We start from the raw sequence: 16,360 nt of genomic DNA on the forward strand, positions 1-16,360 counted from the left end.
GGCACTGGATGGGTGACTTGAGATTGAAATATGTAATTGCAATTCCACACTCCTACCCTCCTTCTCCTTGCGCCCCCCGGGGATCGGTCTTCGGTCATCGAAACGCAGCATAATTATGCATCAATTAGCGGTTCAACAATTTATTGAATGTTGCTGCTGTCAGAACAACGCAGGCACATTGGTTGAATTCTCGTGGATATGATGTTCGCCCGCAAAGGCAATGCATACCTTTCGTGGTTGTGCTCCACAAACCAACCCCGAGGGAATGTTCTGAAATAAAGTGATACAAAAATGTGTTCCAAAATGGCTGCTGCTGTGATGATATTTCGCGTTATTCTTCAAATGCTAAAGACCGCAAGTACGTGGTTAAAAATGATAATTAATTGTTGCATTATAGTGTTGTGGTTATTCACACTCGTACATGGTTTATGCGAACATTTTTCTACCTTTCACCACCTCAGCTGAAAGGGACGACTAATAAATTGCTTCAGTTTGTTGTGTCTCCACAATCGATTAAGCCGGGACTCGTGATGGCTGCAAATTATCTGTTTATCAAAAGCACTTTTCTCTAACGCACAACACCCAACCCACAACTTCGTCCAGTGCCTTCGCGTGCCGGTGTGCTCATTTATTAACATCCGGGGTTTGAGTCCGCCGTCTGTCGCTTCCTCAGCCATTTTGCTTCCGCAATGTAAAAAGCTTCTGGTGATTGAATGTTGTGAACAAATAACCATAATACTAGGAGAAAAACTGGCCCGGCAGCATCGTACTAGGTGGAGCTTTCCTCTCCGCATGTGTTCATGCTTCCCTCTGCTACTTTCTGGCTAATGGCACAAAAACGAGGCAAGATGAAAACCGTAATGTTTCATTTTCACATTAAACCCAACCAAACGTGAAAATGTACCTTATGTACCCGATGCCCTCCCGGCACGACCGAAACTGAAGACGGAAGTAGGCAACGAACCCGATTCTGCGCTCTGTGGAACGTGGCCATTCCAGGCTATGTATATTATCCTTCGGAAGGAAAATACACGGAGGCATGGGCGGTGCACACTATGGTGCGAATGGTCAAATTGAATTTATTCGCAACTGCACTTTGGTCGGTTGCAAACTGATGTAGCTCTGCACCGTATTTAGTTGGCAAAATTTGGAAAATATATTCTTGCATCGGTACGATTCCTTCTCAATACAGAGCGAATAGCTTCGTCTATTTGTGTATTTTCTTCGTTAACTCTCCGTAAAGTTAGCAAATACTTTAACAGTGCTGAGCTTTGTTCGGCAAAGTTTGTTTTTTTATTAAATTATCCATATTTCATAAATATTTAAAAAGAAGTTAGTTTTATTGATTCGCCTTGCTGCGATTGTTCAGTAAGCTCCTCCTACTTTTTATGAACACACGCGCGCTGCACTGTGCAGCTTGATGGACATACAAATGAACAGTATTTACGCTACCAACGGAGGAAAACTACCGAATATTGGAATATTATTTAGATTCACCAAAACAAATACATGTTGACTACGTAATCAATTTCAATCTTTAATTGTTTCCGATTATAAAACCAACTGGAATAAATACGACACAGAAAAACCAAGCCAAACAAATATTATATTATCTTTACATAGATATTCGTTGAATGTTATTACACATGCAAGAGAGAATAATACGCTTTATAGTTAGTGCTTAAATTGGATTTACAAACCAGCGCATGATGTTGTTCGATTCTATGCTATCTTAGCCTGAAAAATGAGCTACTCATGTTTGGAACATTAAACGTGCAACACCTTTGGTTTTTGCGGACTAATTGTTTTGAATTTTGTTGGCATTTTCACAATTTTATCATCGATAGAACATCTGAAAATGGATATGACGTGTTAGTTGATTGGATAGCAATTTTATTATGTGGATGCGAGCATGTATTTTTTTATACCAGTGTAGCCCACTCGTTCAGTGTGTGGGGGTATAGCTCAGTGGTAGAGCATTCGACTGCAGATCGAGAGGTCCCCGGTTCAAACCCGGGTGCCCCCTCGCCTGATGCTTTTTGTTTGCTTTGCTCTCCAGTTTCAAAAATATCATTTTGAGTTGAGTGCCTTGAGTAACTCAGTTTGCCCTACTCGAAACGATTTTAAACCGTGTCTCTCACTAAACAAAAAAGAGAGGTTCCACCGAGATTTGAACTCGGATCGCAGGATTCAAAGTCCTGAGTGCTAACCGTTACACCATGGAACCGTTCGCCCTTGCTCTCACCAATACACACATAAAAACAAACACCATCTTACGACTTCATCCGTGCTTAAGATACACATATCGCATCATTTACTTTATTTCGTTTTGTTAATTGCAGGTAAACGAGTTCACCTGCGTTGTTATTTATGCTTAATTAAATGGTTTTATTAACTAAATTTGTTTTTTTATTCTACAATAAAAATTGTTTCTAAATTAGATGAGCGAAAATGGTTAATTTAGTGTTAGGGAATGAAACTCCAAACTGTAGTGAAGCATTTAAGAGAAGATTCTCTTTCAAACCAGCTAATCACTAACAAAATCACCATCCTATTACGTGATCTGTTCCTGTCATAGAAATTGCTTAAAATTAATGAACAATTATCAACACAAAAATCTCTCACAAAACAAAATTTCATCGTCCATTAGTATTATTCGCTTTCGAACGTGCCAACTCGTACTATTAGCGTGGAATGTTCGGTCAAATTTTCCAACTTCCCATTGAACAGTATGTCTGATATAAGCTTCTGCGCTATGGCTCTTTGCCGTGGATGTAGACTTTCTATTTCCAGAGCAACATGGGTCGCATAAGCTGCTGCTTTCGTCGGTATATGTTTCATATCGAAACCTGCCGAATTCTGCCCTCGTAGCGTATTAGCATACTTCGCATAACCAGCGTCTGCGGTGTCGGCAGTCTTGATAGGGTCAATAATTTGACCTATAACCGTTTCTTCTAAAATCTCCGCCATTTCAAATTCCTGTTCGGAATCGTTGTTCTCCGAGGATCTTTGATCAAATTGACGTACCTGTAAAAGGAAATCAAAAGCAAAACGGCTATCGTTTATTTGTATCAACTTTCAAAATGCGGTCAGAAGCACACAGACGCAACATTTACCCTGTCTGGCTGATAACCGGTGTTTCTCTCAATTTGGTCGTGGTCAACATTTCCTTTAGGTTGAGGATTTAAATCAATGATCTAGAAGATAAACATGTTGTTATTGATGCGTTTGCTTTATCTATCGGTTAATTGTCTTACTTCCAGTTTAATTGGTTCACTAAGTTCTGCATTTTTCACGGGTTGTAATTCGATAAGTCCACTATTCCTGCCTTCAAACTCTCCGTACGATTCGTTCATCGATATTAGTCCTTCTGCGTTATTCTGTACAGCATCATCCTGGTATAGTTTTTCATATTCTTGGTTGTGAGCATCAGGCAGGTTTTCACTTTCCATCCATATATTGGGATGTTGTATTCGCACATGTCTTGCCAAGCTGGATGTCGTATATTGGTAGCTTATGGTTCTGTCACAGTACCGACATCTCGCTCGTTTTCCTGGTTCCCTTACGAAATGGATCCATATTCTAATGCCCAATGTGTTCGACTGAAAACACCAAGAAACAAACCGTACATGTATGCAATGAAGATCGCTTTGAAAGTTCAATTCTGTACTTACATTACGTACCTGAGGTGCAACTTGCTCTTGTAAATGAGGATGCTTCCTTAAGATATGCCGTCGTAAATTCGTGAACGTTGATTTTGCCAATGACATTAGCTGACCGCAAAATAAGCATTTCGCTTTTGTACCCGTTGGATCCTTTTTGTAGCAAGTCCACAAACTCGACCGCTGCCCTGGCATACCTTGAAAGATCATAAACGTTATATATTGCATGGTGATAAGTCCCTTTAGATTTATCTTTTCGCAGAAGTAGAGACACAGACCAGCGTGTCCATCGAGCTATTTGCGGAACGGAGCTATCGTTCTTTCGGTTCCGTAACCGACACCGTTTGATTCGAGAAACACAAGCATAATAAGTCAAATAGCACAACAAACCGTTGGACAACGTTTGGATACAAAATTATAACATTAACCATTTAATTGCAAATTCAGCTTATTAGACACAATCAATTGGAATGGAGCAATACAATAGTCAACACAAAACGACGAGTGGTCTATCTGTACAGCTATGAAGAGTTAGACACAGCACAAAAGTTTTCGTTCGTTCTAGCAAACAAAACTGGCGCAAAAAGCAGTGGTAAAGTAAATAATCAGCATTCCTCACATAGTTAAAGTTAAATTCACCAAAAACTGTATTCCTTAATGTTGAAATTTACACCGATACTCCAAGTCAAACGGTAGTGGAAGTTATCAAAAGTTCACCGTTTCATTGGTTTAATTCACGTTTTACGTTTAACATTTTACCTTGTGATTTAAGTAAGTTCCCTTTACACCAACTTTCGAATAGAATAACTTTAATGTGATATTTCGCAGGCAATTTGCTGAAAACAATGAAAACACTGCTCTGTTTATTCGTTTTCTGCTTCTAGTTCTTCTTCTTCCCAAATGCCAAAGTTGGGTTTATTTATGTTTTGTGCGGGTTCTGTTGTCAATGTTGCGCACAAGGTGTATACATGCAAAGGTTCAATATGTAAATTACAATTTTTATTTAATTTATTTGTCCCGTAGTCGTAAGTGCATGTGCAAATATGTACATAGAAATTGATTATTGTATGCCGTAAAAGGATCGATTAGGTAAAATCCTATCGTAGATTCGCATTAAAACAAAAGGTTTCTGCTTAGACAAAAACGATGTTTCGTGAGTGAACTTGCTTCGCGCTACAAACACATTTGAATAAAAAATCCAAGTTTCTCGTTTGTTGTGCAGCTTTGTGGAACCTTCATCAATACTAACGATAGAATTACCTATATGTTACTACTTAATGGTAGGGTGGATTAACTTCGCCAGAACCATAGAATGTTCCGTCAAGTTTTCTAACTTTGCATTGAACAATACATCTGATATTAGCTTCTCCGCTACTATTCGTTGCCTTGGCTGTAGGCTTTCCAGCTCCAGCGCTATGTTGGTCGCATAGGCAGCAGATCGCACATTGGCGTCTTTTATACTTTTCAGAAAATTGTGCTGGCCTATCGAACCTTCATCTGTGCGTATTGCCGCAATTGATTCGTGCCGGTTGGATTTTATGGACGCCTCCTGCTGTGAAACTTGTTTCGATTTTTGAATTGCCTGTATGTATGAAAGGCCGCCGCTTTGGTTTAGAAACTGGCTAGTAGTATCCGTATCGTTACGGCATTCCATATCCTGAAAAGGTAAATGAACGTCAATGATGTATTTAAAACTAATGCTGTCGTGCTGTATCTTACAACATCTGGGTGTGTTTGTGCTTCGTGAACGATCTCTTCAATCACTTCTTCTTGGTCGTCCTCGTTAATTTTACGATTTGTGTTCACGTACTGGAAAAGAGAAGATTTTCGTAACAGCTACTTAACAATAAAACGAATCGTTACCAATTTTAATTACTTCAATTTTCACGGAACCCTCACGATTATCCGGCATCATTTCGATTGCATTAAGATTCGTCTCCATTTCAAGGTCCGATTCATTCAAAGACGATGGTCCTTTGAAGGTTTCTTCAATCGCGTCAGAGAGGGAATGTGGTTCGTCGTACAGTCTATCTTCTTCTTGTTGGATGAATTCGTATTGGTTCTCCATCGGTATAGTGGGATGCTTACATCTCATATGTCGTATCAAATTGCCCACAGCACTATTTGGACAGGAAATGTACGTTTGGCATCGCACACACTTTGCCCTCGTGTCCGACTCTTTCTCGAAATAGTTCCACACATAATGCACCCGGGGTTGTACAAGCTTCATGTGCAGTAGGAAGAAAGAACCCAATTTGGCGTGTTACATATTAGAAAAGGATTTTAAACAGCATAAAACCAACAGAGTTTGAAGTACTCACATGTCTTTTATCGCCGTTTTTCAACACATCCGGATGCCGCCTCTTCAGATGTCTGGTTAAATTGGAAAAAGTTGATTTTTCGTAGCTTATCAACTGTTCACAGAACACACATTTGCCTTTCTTTGCAACCGTGTCATTAGTGAAGTACAGCCACACTATGGCATTGGATTGTAGTTGACTCGGCATGATTTTTTAAATCATCTGATCTGAAATAGTTAACAAAAGGGTCAGATCCATCTGTTTTACAAATGGTTAGATCCGTCTCTTCCTAATGTTCCTGCTGCCGCCAATTAATCCTCCCTGGCTGGAACGGATCGTAATCACTCTTATGTTGTGGTGTCCTGAAGTCTGCCAAAAACGGCCATTTGAACTAGCGGATACAATGTCTAAACGGTTTTTAATCTAGTCTTAATTACACACATTCATTATGTATCTTAATTGTGCATTGCGGTGAAGAAAAGGCGGACCAAGGACCACGAAAAGCATAAACAACAACAACAACCACAAAAACCTGGGATGATGGTTCCCATACCGAATGGCATACGCGCCAAGTATTTTGTAAGGTACGGTTTTGTTCAACTGGTTCTTTTACAAACTAGGTATTGGAAATAATAATGAGATATGGAACAGCGCACTGAGTTTGTTGCAATTTTTCACAGAGGCAGCGTAGAGTTACAGAGGCAGCAAAACGACATGGAACTTTAGACTTCCTGATCACCGATGTACGATTACTTTTCTGAACACAGGAATATGGCTTACCATAAATAGGATTGAACTTTAAACACTCCAACAGAAGGGTTGATGAAGCAGAGTACATAATACGACGAAAGTTTGTAATATTTTAACTAATTCATTATTCGGTTGTGCGAACCAAAACCAAACAAACGGAGCGCGTATTTTGACAGATGACATCTGTTGCACACAAGGTATGCAGAGAAACGTTAGCTCCTTCTGCAATTTAAAGTGACCAATATTAAATAAATGTGATTATATTTTATTTTAAATATGAAAGGGGAAACTCCTTGAGTTGGGTGTGCACTAGCATAAAATCATAAATTTAATAAAACTCGAGATTAGAGAAAAAGAGATGGACTGTAGGTGTTTGAGCAGCCCTTGGCGTCGACGGTTCCATGGTGTAACGGTTAGCACTCAGGACTTTGAATCCTGCGATCCGAGTTCAAATCTCGGTGGAACCTCTCTTTTTTGTTTAGTGAGAGACAAACGGTTTTCAACCGTTTCGAGTAGAGCAAACTGAGTTACTCAAGGCACTCAACTCAAAATGATATTTTTGAAACTGGAGAGCAAAGCAAACAAAAAGCATCAGGCGAGGGGGCACCCGGGTTTGAACCGGGGACCTCTCGATCTGCAGTCGAATGCTCTACCACTGAGCTATACCCCCACATGGCAAGGGAGTCGACTACACATATTTTAAAACTAATTGCCTGTTTTTCATTTCTGATGTTCATCCTACTATTGTTTAAGTTAATACAAGGACTTTTACATGCTTTGACAACACATGTTGTAATGTCCAATGGGTTGTGATGAGTATCTGAAAGCTAGCTTTAAAGATCTATGCGTCGTGAACAAAACAGCATTTAACAAAGCCAACATCGCAGTCTTATGCTTTGGAAAAGTCACTTCGAAGTGGTGGAAAATTTCAGATACGCCAACCCGGTACGACCAGACCGATCAGAGATTGTATATAGTGCCATTTTGAATTACATGCCCCACAAAATCCTCCCACTTGCACAAGACATCAATGCGATTGATTCGACGTTAATGAAGAATACCAATGTCTTCGCGGAATTTATTAATGCGGGATGTTGTGTGACTTGGTGAAATTTGCAAAGTGCATGGTATGTGAGGAAGTATTGTACTGATGGTACATTTTATATCCTTTTTAGCATATCTCAAGGGAAAAAATACCTCAAACATTTTCAAACAGTTGCCTAAGATTTCTGTTTCGGTGCTGTTTGATTATTCAAGGAGTCAACCGCTACTCGGTACACAAAATCTTAGTGTAACATTTCCATTTGGCGTTTCAATTACGCACCCTACCAACGTGCCCACAAGTTTCAAAAATTCTTTGGCATACTAAACTAAGTAAGCATGTCTATCTTATACTAATGAGGATGAATAACAATAATAATACAATACAAAATACAAAAGCAGAAGTAAACGAAACAAAAAATGCTCTTGAGAACAGGTTCCACCGAGATTTGAACTCGGATCGCAGGATTCAAAGTCCTGAGTGCTAACCATTACACCATGGAACCGCTTGAGAGGACCACCTTCAAACGCTAATATAAACTGTTCCACTTGTTAGTTGGCCTGTTTCGAACAGTTTTGATTTGCACGTGTCACGTACCTTTTCGTCTTATTATTAAATTGAAACAGTATTATTTCCACAAAAGTTTCCATAAAGAAATATCAAACCCTTCGCGAACGCACGTCTACCTCTCACTTGTTTGTTTTCATACTTCATCACGGTGGGCTGAGTTCACGCACCGTGTGTCAAAAATCTCACCGCGGCAGTAGCTGTCATTGAACAAAACAAAGCTCGTTTCTGTATCGATTTTGCAAGCAAGAAAATCCACGGCCAGTTATAGTATCAATAAAATAATGGCTCTTTACGATGATCTCGACACAAAACATGGCCCCGATAAGGTGGCTGGATGGTCTTCGGGACTGAAGTTGTTTCAGCAGCAATTGCAAGTGAAAAAAGTGAACCAACCGACTATAACACCGAAAGCTATTTTGCGGAAACCAGGTACCAAGGTATGTACCATCGAACAATAGTGTATTGCTTTTTTACCAAACTGTACCTTTTTCAACGATAGATACTTACGCCGGTTGTGCTGAAAGCCAAAAAGGAACCTTCGGAACAGACCTTTCCGTTCGTAGCATCCAGTGCAGGGTCAGGCCCTAGCTCGTTAGTGGTAGAACCGAGCACCGTCGTTAAACCCTCTAAAGTACCCATCACGGTCACGACGACCAATGCAACACCCAACCCAATCAGTGCGGCTACGGCCGATGATTACAATTGGGAAGTGGTGGATGAGTACGATCCGATGTGGCCAAACGAATACGACAAGCTGGTGAAAGACAGAAAAGCTAAAGAACCTCCAATCAAACCGCTACAGAGTGGTTTCAGTAGAAACAGACGCGAATATAAACGTTCGTTTGGTATGCGGATGAACAACAACAACAATAGTAATACCGGCCTCAGCCACAGTGGACAGCCCGACGATGAGGGCCCGGCGGCGAAGAAGTTTAGTGGGTTCGCTGGTCGTCCCTCGTCAGACGACGAAGAGGAGTTCCGTCCCGGACAAAGCCGTCCTTCGGGTGCGGCTATTGCACCACCGCCATCGCTACAGGAGTCTAGTGCCGGTGGTATCCCTACAGAAGGTGGTTCGAAGTATGTGCTGTGTTCATGATGTCTTTCGCAGTGGTAATACTAAGCAATTTTTTTCATTTTCAGAGTTTCACAGCTTGCTGCGTACGGTGGTAGTTCAGTGGCGGCCAAAATTATGGCAAAATACGGTTTCAAAGATGGACAAGGGTTGGGAAAACAGGAACAAGGCATGGCAGTCGCGCTGCAAGTGGAGAAAACCTCCAAACGAGGTGGAAGAATAGTACACGAGAAGGATATTCCAGCTACTGGTTCTGGGACGAGCAGCGGTTCTGGTACGGAAGGCGTAACTTCCCCACCGAGCGCAGGACAAATGACTTCCGAACCATCCATAACAGAGATCATGAAATCCCCGAGCAAAGTGGTTTTACTACGGGTATGAAGAAATAGGTGTAGTGTTTGGGTTTACCGGTTACAGTTTTTATGTTTTATTCTCCATTCCAGAACATGGTCGGTCCAGGTGATGTTGACGACGAGCTGGAACCGGAAGTGAAAGACGAATGCAACACGAAATACGGTGATGTGGTAACGGTGGTGATCCATGAAGTCCAGGATGTGGTGCCCGAAGAAGCGGTACGCATTTTCGTCGAGTTCAAGCGCATGGAAAGCGCCATCAAGGCCGTGGTCGATCTGAATGGACGGTTTTTCGGCGGCCGGCAAGTGCGAGCCGGGTTTTACAATCAGGAAAAGTTTGAAAATATGGACCTAGGAGGTTAAGGGAGTGTGGCATTTGAACAAAAATAAAGTTCAAGCTTCGCAAAGTGTAACTAAAGCGTCGAATATATTCGTGTATGTTTACATTTCTCACATTTATGGGACAAGATAATATGGTCGTTTGAAAAGCACTAGGCATAAAATTCATTCGATTTATTTGAGGAACACACCTGGTCGCTGTTGTGTTGCAGCTATCATATCAAGAAGCTTAAAGCCGATTCTATCCGTGCTTGAGAGAGCTGATAGTAAGGATCGGATACGTGTGCGTTTCCTGTATAAAGCTTACCAAAACCGGGATTACGTATTTGAGCTGAGCAAAAATTGTAGATTGAGGTAAGGTGGTTCTAAAGGGACATTGCGTGTATCTAACACAAATCAAGAAAGGATACTGAACCTGATAAATCGAAAAATTGGCTAACTACTGTTGTATAGATTGCTAACGCCTCGAATTGCAAGATGAGTAATTCCTCTCCGTTAAATAATGGTCTTTTATGAACGAGATCATGAGTTGACGTTTTTAAAGCCTACGGCCAATGGTTGCGCATGCAACCTGTGCACGATAAAAGCATCATTCGCCTAACGAACGGTTTGATTGACTAGAATGTTTTGGGTTAATGTAAGTGAACCTTCTTCACGCGCAAAAAGCATACATACAAACAGACAATATGAGGGATAATGCGTTTACGTTCGGCATGCGTATATTGCTCTCTACGCTCGTTCTTTGTCATTCAAACTTGGGGATTGCAATGGGTGAACATGCCTGGCAGTATGAAGTCCATTTTCTACATCCTCAACCTAAGCGGTTGGTGAATTTGATTGAAAAAGCACCTTGTAAAATCTGAAAAGCTGTCTTGAAATAGGCATTTTATATGTTCAGGCGCTGCAAACCCATTAAACGGCCACAGCGTAATTGTGTGTAGCGGAGCAATACACACATGCTTTCGCTCCATATAATTTATGTGAGAATTATGTTGCACTGTTTCGCGGTCCATCAAAGTCATCAATAGCACTGACCGATGTGTCATCATGCGGCGTCGGTAACGGTTCTTCGTCCGCTACAGAAGATGCTTCCGTCGATGTCATCGGAGTGGAAGATGTGAACACCATGGGAGAAACTTCCATTCGCGGTATAGCTGGGGGGCCTGGTGCCGGAGGCGTATTACAAGCCTCGTAAATGACTGCCCCATCCTGGCGTGTAACGCGTGTGATGAGAATTTTGCAGTAAAAGCACTGCTTGCTGTTCATTAGATGCTGCATAATGCATGTCCTGGAGACGATCAGATGCCATAGGTTAAAAGTAATGATTTTTTGTTCAGAGTGGATAAGTACGTACTCGCAAGATTGATGCTGACACGGGTCGAATGCAGCCGAATTGGATTTGGCGTAGCATATCGGGCACAGAGAATCCTCCGATAGGATGGTTATTTCCGAGAGCAGCGTTTGACGCAATTGCAAAATTTCAATCAGCCTTGCAATCTTTCCGACTTCTTCCGATAGAACGTGACTGGGATCTGGAAACAGATAGCACACTCTGAATGAGAAAGAATGATCTTATGGGGAGTATAATACTTACAGTCGGCCATATTGAACTTGATGATGGGTGGATCAGGAATGATTTCCTTCATGCCGACTGAACCACCACCGCTGCCAGCCTTTCGGAAGGGCGAAGGCACTCGAACCTCGTTGGTGAGTGGGTCGATGTGTGCACGCATCTTTGGATCGAAGTTTCCTCTCGGTGCTTCGCCATTACTGTTCGTGATTGGTGTCTTCACCTCACCCAATGCATACTCCAGACTGGCAATATGGAAACTAGTGTCCGTGAGTAGATACTTGGAAATGCGCGGTATTTTAGTGATGCATTCCGTAGAGCTGCCAAGTTCGTGGCGCATCAATGCCAACAACATCCCGATCGCAGCACTGATAATCGCAAAATGCGTCACGTTGCTTAGATCGGGCAAACATAGGTCCATCACGTGCTGGAAACAACCGGGCGGGACGGTCACACGTGAAAGTACTTGAATCGCTAACTGGCAGATACGGCTAAGGATAATTTCGCTGTTTGCTCTTGTTGCGTCTTGCAGCAAGCTGGGCGTGATCGTTACGATCATTTCTAGCGCACGCATAAGCGACACCGTCAGTTCGAAGCACATGGAACAAATTTTGAGTTGTTTCGTTTCAATCACCAGCTGCTCGTCACGTTGCGATATGTTTTGAATCTGCAAAGAAGCGATTTAACATGAAAAATAATCAATATCGTCACTTTGCTTTTTAAACGCAACCAACCAAACATGCTTACATCTTGAAGGATGTGAATGAACTCGGAAAACGCCCAATTTAACTGAGACAAAACGGAATTTAAAAACGTTGTACAGTACGGTTCATCTTTGCTGAGCGTTTCACTGATCAGGCGCTGGAAATGTTTCGACGGACAGGCCGGTGCGATCAGATGTAGCAGGCCCGTGTGTGACCCGTTTTTTGCCCGGCTTCGGTACAATCCTAGCGATCGTTGTGCGGCAACCGGATCTTTCCCTGCCTGCCAGACGCACGGTGGACGTGATTCGCGATAAGCGAACCCATCACCAAGCCAAAATCTCAGCAGTAACCAATTGCTCTGTCCCCAGGCCCGGTTTTCGTACGGACGCAGCAGTGCCCGCACGAGGGCGTGTTGATTTTCCGCCGTTGCACTTTCTAGCGCACGGATACCGGCCTCGTGACACGTTAGTGAACCGAGCGCCTGAATCAAAGCGTCCTTGCAAGAGGCAAGAATAACCCGCGGGTCGGCTAGATGTTTGGCAAGAAAGTTGGCCGACGAGCGGATCAGTTCGGTATCGCAGGACAAATCGTGTTGAATGGCAGTGTCATGAAAGCTAAAATCGAGCACCGTGTCGAGCAGGATGGGCGTAACGTTAATGTACGTTTCTGGCAGAAACGCAAACAAAATCTCTTCGGAGCTGAAGGTGTGCAAAGTTTCAAAGATTATTCCCAGCAACCAGCACAGTAGTCGTCGCCTGTGTGTCCCGAGTGCTACGGAACGGTACCAGGCTTGTTTTCGAGCTAGCTCCATTGATCGTTTCTACAGGAAGATATTGCGTAAGAGGATTTTCATTATTTTAAAACGTTAATAATAGTTATGACACTCAACGTACCGCAAAAATACTTTTCCGTTGTCCAAAGCGTGCCTCCAGCTCGTTCAGAAGCTCTTCGTGCGATTTCTGTCCCTGGCTGGAACAACTTGAGCCGCCGATCGTGCATCGTTTCAGTTCCTCAAGGTTGTGCATCACTTCGTCACAATTGCTCTTCGTTTCGAGCAGAATATCCGAAAGATGCGTTATGTTATCCCGCAGATCCGCTATCATGACTACGTACTTGTGTGCTACGGCATTGTAGAATATCACGCAACAATCGAGCAGCTCACAGACGGCACGGAAAGGATCCAAGGGTCCACAGCCTATAGCACCTGCCGTACATTTTGGCGATGGCTGCCCAGGTGCAGTCGAGCTGGCACCATCATCCAATCCGTTCATCGAGTTTTGGGTAGATTGTTGATGCCGGTCCGGGATGCTGTTAGCCGCTCGGGAAACTAGAGAGTAGGCAGTGGAGGGACCTCCGGAGACGAGAAACATGGCCGAATCGAGAAACACATTGAACGCGGCTGAGAATGGTGGAGGTTTAAAGATTTTGCCCAATTATTCCAGATAGCTAGCATATCCTGTCTAAAGCAGTGTCACCGTATCCCCATAATAACATACCAATTTCACTTCGCAAATCGCTTGGTTGATCCACCGAAACCACACTCGGATGATCAGGACCTAACGCCTCGATCAGTTGCGATCGGAAGTGCTTACGTAGATAGGAAAGTACACCGCCGATACGATCAAGGTTCGAATATTTGAACGTTCCGTCGTAGAAGAATCGACACTCAATCGTTGGTGGTCCAGCTTTCCCAGGCAAAGCTCCATGGTCACACTCGTCCTCCCAGAGCGTTTTGGCCACATCCAGCAGAGTGCAAAGAAATGATAGTCCTATCGCAGGTTGCGTGGTTGAGGAATACAAACCCTACAAAGTTATGGAAACAGTTACTTAAATTGCTGATTCTTTCTCTCTTTTCGTCACAAAATACTGACCCGTAACTCGACATTATTTTCCATAACGAACTTTCGCACCTTTGCCACGAATATTCTTCTGCTGCTTGGGGAATTCGTTTCTTTTCCATCGGTATTGTTCATCAGAATGTGGATAAGGTTTTTCTGCAGCGTGTAAAGCACGGATGTGTGCGCTTTTAGTCGTTCACAGGCAGACAGGTACGTTTCCTTGGAGCCTCCCAATCCTTCCGTCCAGATGTGATCATCTGGCAGTAACTGCTCCAGCGTCGACTCGTCCGGTGGTTTCGTGTAGAGAAACAGTGGCAGACAGTTCTTCTTGAAAAACTTGTACTCGAGTAGGTACTTCCGAGTGCCTGGATGGTTACAGACACACGTCAGTATGACGATGATTTTGCGCTGCTTTTCATACTCCAAGTCGACGGGTGTTTCCTTGTACGTGTTGGCAAGATAGTTGAGCAATTTCTTCAGGAACAGCTTCATCTCTTCCTGTTCCAAGTACGTCCACAGCAGGGTGAGAAACGTTCCGAGCGTGCTTTCCGGTGCTCCCGGCTGTGTAGGCGCTTCGTTCTTTCCCCCGTGGCTGTTACTGCGCAACACACACATTCCACGGATATAGCTAAACACCTTATCTTCCACTACGTACGAGTTGCCCAACAATGGTGCGATCCTTTCGATTAGACAAGCAGCAAGCAACATGTACATCGATTCCGGTGTTACTACTCCTCCACCTAGCAAGGTCGACACTTTTTGACCACCGTTGGAAACTCTCGCATGTTGCGAAATGGCACCGGAAAGATTGACGAGGTACTTTAACAAACAGTCCGCCTGGTACAGTGCTACATCCGGTGTCTCCTGGAGTGGTTTGTATCGGTCTACCGGATGCTTGAACGGAGACCCACCAAAGTTTGCAGTAAGACTATCGTTAAATGCTAACGAAACTGCCGGGTATAGCGCTAGACCGGGTCCACGTTCAATGTCCTTGAAAGCTTCTCCCAGCGGAGCGCCGTTACGATAATATTCAATGCGGCCAGCATCCATATCCACACATACACCAAATATATCGCCCGAGCGCCAGAATGGACCATACTTTTGTGTATACACGTGCCAGATCCGTTGCTTGCTACCGTCCAAACCGTAACTGTACCGCGTGTCTCCAACACCGGTGTCCTGCGTAAATTTGCAGTGGGCCGAGCACCAACCGATCTGCATGACGCCCTTGGAACGTAGCTGAACCTCATACATCCAACGGCCGCTGTAAACGCAACAGTTCGCTTTAACCGTGGAAAAAGCATTCTGCGATTGGAGCGTCAGCTTATCCTTCGAAACCAGTATCGATCCGTCGTCTGTCACGTCGAAAACGGTCCGCCTGGGGCCAAGTCTTCCTTCGGCTGGTTCGTACGATGGGTGTGGATCGAACGGATGATCATTAAGCTTCTCATCGAGCCACATTCCAATTTCGGCAATAAACCTATCGCAGACACACCAAAACAAACAAGACTCGAATTACATACTGGAAATGTTTAAATGATTTACACCTGTAACCACACCAGCACTTACTCTGACAGCACGAACTGGCGCTCCCGGGTGCAGTCTTTCTTCCCATCGATGGCCACCGTACAGTCGCCATCGAAAATATTGGCCACAGTCGAAAGAAAATCCATCCTAAAACTGCTACTGCTTCCTTGCCCAAAAGCGGTACACTGCCAACACAAACTTCACCGTTGTTGCTACATTTTGGAGACGTTTCCCTGGCAGAATAACACGGTAAAGGTTGGGTTGCTACGATCAGCACAAAGAAATCCGACACTTCATGCTAATACACGGTGGGGAAACGGTTAAATATCGATTTTACTACCGTGTACACACACTTGGGCGCCGCACCTTGGAGCACGCACTTACAAAAGGATGTTGACAGAAGAATGTCCGAGAAGGGAATGGGGCGAAATGTGGGGTGCAGGATATCGGGATGTGCTCTGCGCTTTGTTTCCAGGATACATAAAAACAGAAGCACTGGGGATGACAGCTGCAATGACAGCGCACAGCTGTTTACGAATCCTGTACGATACGGAAAGGAGAAAGGAAAGCAGCCCAAGCGAGTGTGTGTGCGTGAGATCGTAAGGACGTGTTGCCAAATGATTGCAAACGGTA

The 16,360-nt window shown here is 43.5% G+C and overlaps 4 protein-coding genes and 5 non-coding genes across 11 annotated transcripts; 3 read left to right on the forward strand and 6 right to left on the reverse strand.

The window, feature by feature from the left end:
• Positions 1-1,954: 1,954 nt before the first annotated feature.
• Trnac-gca (transfer RNA cysteine (anticodon GCA)) lies at positions 1,955-2,026 on the forward strand. The gene has a single exon. It is a non-coding gene; the product is annotated as a tRNA-Cys (tRNA).
• Positions 2,027-2,112: 86 nt separating this feature from the next.
• Positions 2,113-4,142, reverse strand: LOC125763516 (uncharacterized). Of its 2 annotated transcripts, none has more exons than XM_049426781.1 (4): positions 3,675-4,142; positions 3,258-3,602; positions 3,117-3,197; positions 2,113-3,027 (listed from the first exon to the last, which is right to left on the reverse strand). In XM_049426781.1, exons 1-4 carry the CDS (start codon positions 3,888-3,890, stop codon positions 2,653-2,655), a joined length of 1,017 nt encoding a protein of 338 aa, XP_049282738.1. In that variant the 5' UTR covers positions 3,891-4,142; the 3' UTR covers positions 2,113-2,652. The 2 variants fall into 2 exon arrangements, with proteins under 2 accessions (XP_049282738.1, XP_049282739.1); XM_049426782.1 differs by having other exon boundaries at positions 2,114-3,027; positions 3,684-4,141.
• Trnaq-uug (transfer RNA glutamine (anticodon UUG)) lies at positions 2,156-2,227 on the reverse strand. Its single transcript has one exon. It is a non-coding gene; the product is annotated as a tRNA-Gln (tRNA).
• A 497-nt stretch (positions 4,143-4,639) lies between the features above and the next one.
• LOC125763517 (uncharacterized) lies at positions 4,640-7,040 on the reverse strand. The gene is made up of 5 exons (XM_049426783.1): positions 6,743-7,040; positions 5,984-6,189; positions 5,539-5,886; positions 5,382-5,471; positions 4,640-5,319 (listed from the first exon to the last, which is right to left on the reverse strand). Exons 2-5 carry the CDS (start codon positions 6,167-6,169, stop codon positions 4,933-4,935), a joined length of 1,011 nt encoding a protein of 336 aa, XP_049282740.1. The 5' UTR covers positions 6,170-6,189; positions 6,743-7,040; the 3' UTR covers positions 4,640-4,932.
• A 67-nt stretch (positions 7,041-7,107) lies between these two features.
• Positions 7,108-7,179, forward strand: Trnaq-uug (transfer RNA glutamine (anticodon UUG)). Its single transcript has one exon. It is a non-coding gene; the product is annotated as a tRNA-Gln (tRNA).
• Positions 7,180-7,310: 131 nt separating this feature from the next.
• Trnac-gca (transfer RNA cysteine (anticodon GCA)) lies at positions 7,311-7,382 on the reverse strand. The gene has a single exon. It is a non-coding gene; the product is annotated as a tRNA-Cys (tRNA).
• Positions 7,383-8,187: 805 nt separating this feature from the next.
• Trnaq-uug (transfer RNA glutamine (anticodon UUG)) lies at positions 8,188-8,259 on the reverse strand. The gene has a single exon. It is a non-coding gene; the product is annotated as a tRNA-Gln (tRNA).
• A 261-nt stretch (positions 8,260-8,520) lies between these two features.
• LOC125763485 (splicing factor 45) lies at positions 8,521-10,167 on the forward strand. The gene is made up of 4 exons (XM_049426725.1): positions 8,521-8,761; positions 8,824-9,401; positions 9,465-9,771; positions 9,840-10,167. The coding sequence occupies exons 1-4, from the start codon at positions 8,606-8,608 to the stop codon at positions 10,110-10,112; spliced, it is 1,314 nt and encodes a 437-aa protein (XP_049282682.1). The 5' UTR covers positions 8,521-8,605; the 3' UTR covers positions 10,113-10,167.
• An 80-nt stretch (positions 10,168-10,247) lies between these two features.
• On the reverse strand, positions 10,248-16,202 carry LOC125763363 (E3 ubiquitin-protein ligase RNF123). Of its 2 annotated transcripts, XM_049426438.1 has the most exons (9): positions 16,112-16,202; positions 15,770-16,025; positions 14,234-15,680; positions 13,859-14,165; positions 13,256-13,761; positions 12,406-13,182; positions 11,683-12,325; positions 11,443-11,620; positions 10,248-11,376 (listed from the first exon to the last, which is right to left on the reverse strand). In XM_049426438.1, the coding sequence occupies exons 2-9, from the start codon at positions 15,871-15,873 to the stop codon at positions 11,076-11,078; spliced, it is 4,263 nt and encodes a 1,420-aa protein (XP_049282395.1). In that variant the 5' UTR covers positions 15,874-16,025; positions 16,112-16,202; the 3' UTR covers positions 10,248-11,075. The 2 variants fall into 2 exon arrangements, with proteins under 2 accessions (XP_049282395.1, XP_049282396.1); XM_049426439.1 differs by having other exon boundaries at positions 13,256-13,713; positions 15,770-16,116.
• Positions 16,203-16,360: the final 158 nt, after the last annotated feature.

This window comes from Anopheles funestus, chromosome 2RL, assembly GCF_943734845.2.
Source record: "Anopheles funestus chromosome 2RL, idAnoFuneDA-416_04, whole genome shotgun sequence".
Taxonomy (NCBI): Eukaryota; Metazoa; Arthropoda; class Insecta; order Diptera; family Culicidae; genus Anopheles; species Anopheles funestus.

What these genes read in the sequence shown, in the direction of transcription:
- LOC125763516 (XM_049426781.1), bottom strand. Translation starts at nt 3,890, where the DNA reads ATGCAATATATAACGTTTATGATCTTTCAAGGTATGCCAGGGCAGCGG. An exon ending in GTGAACCAATTAAACTGGAA is followed by an intron (nt 3,198 to 3,257) that starts GTAAGACAATTA and finishes TTTATCTTCTAG; the next exon opens with ATCATTGATTTAAATCCTCA. An exon ending in CCGGTTATCAGCCAGACAGG is followed by an intron (nt 3,028 to 3,116) that starts GTAAATGTTGCG and finishes TTCCTTTTACAG; the next exon opens with GTACGTCAATTTGATCAAAG.
- LOC125763485 (XM_049426725.1), top strand. Translation starts at nt 8,606, where the DNA reads ATGGCTCTTTACGATGATCTCGACACAAAACATGGCCCCGATAAGGTG. An exon ending in TGCGGAAACCAGGTACCAAG is followed by an intron (nt 8,762 to 8,823) that starts GTATGTACCATC and finishes TTTCAACGATAG; the next exon opens with ATACTTACGCCGGTTGTGCT. An exon ending in GCAAAGTGGTTTTACTACGG is followed by an intron (nt 9,772 to 9,839) that starts GTATGAAGAAAT and finishes TCTCCATTCCAG; the next exon opens with AACATGGTCGGTCCAGGTGA.
- LOC125763363 (XM_049426438.1), bottom strand. Translation starts at nt 15,873, where the DNA reads ATGGATTTTCTTTCGACTGTGGCCAATATTTTCGATGGCGACTGTACG. An exon ending in CGATTTGCGAAGTGAAATTG is followed by an intron (nt 13,762 to 13,858) that starts GTATGTTATTAT and finishes CACCATTCTCAG; the next exon opens with CCGCGTTCAATGTGTTTCTC. An exon ending in TGTCAGCATCAATCTTGCGA is followed by an intron (nt 11,377 to 11,442) that starts GTACGTACTTAT and finishes GATCGTCTCCAG; the next exon opens with GACATGCATTATGCAGCATC.
- LOC125763517 (XM_049426783.1), bottom strand. Translation starts at nt 6,169, where the DNA reads ATGCCGAGTCAACTACAATCCAATGCCATAGTGTGGCTGTACTTCACT. An exon ending in AGGGTTCCGTGAAAATTGAA is followed by an intron (nt 5,472 to 5,538) that starts GTAATTAAAATT and finishes TCTCTTTTCCAG; the next exon opens with TACGTGAACACAAATCGTAA. An exon ending in CACAAACACACCCAGATGTT is followed by an intron (nt 5,320 to 5,381) that starts GTAAGATACAGC and finishes TTACCTTTTCAG; the next exon opens with GATATGGAATGCCGTAACGA.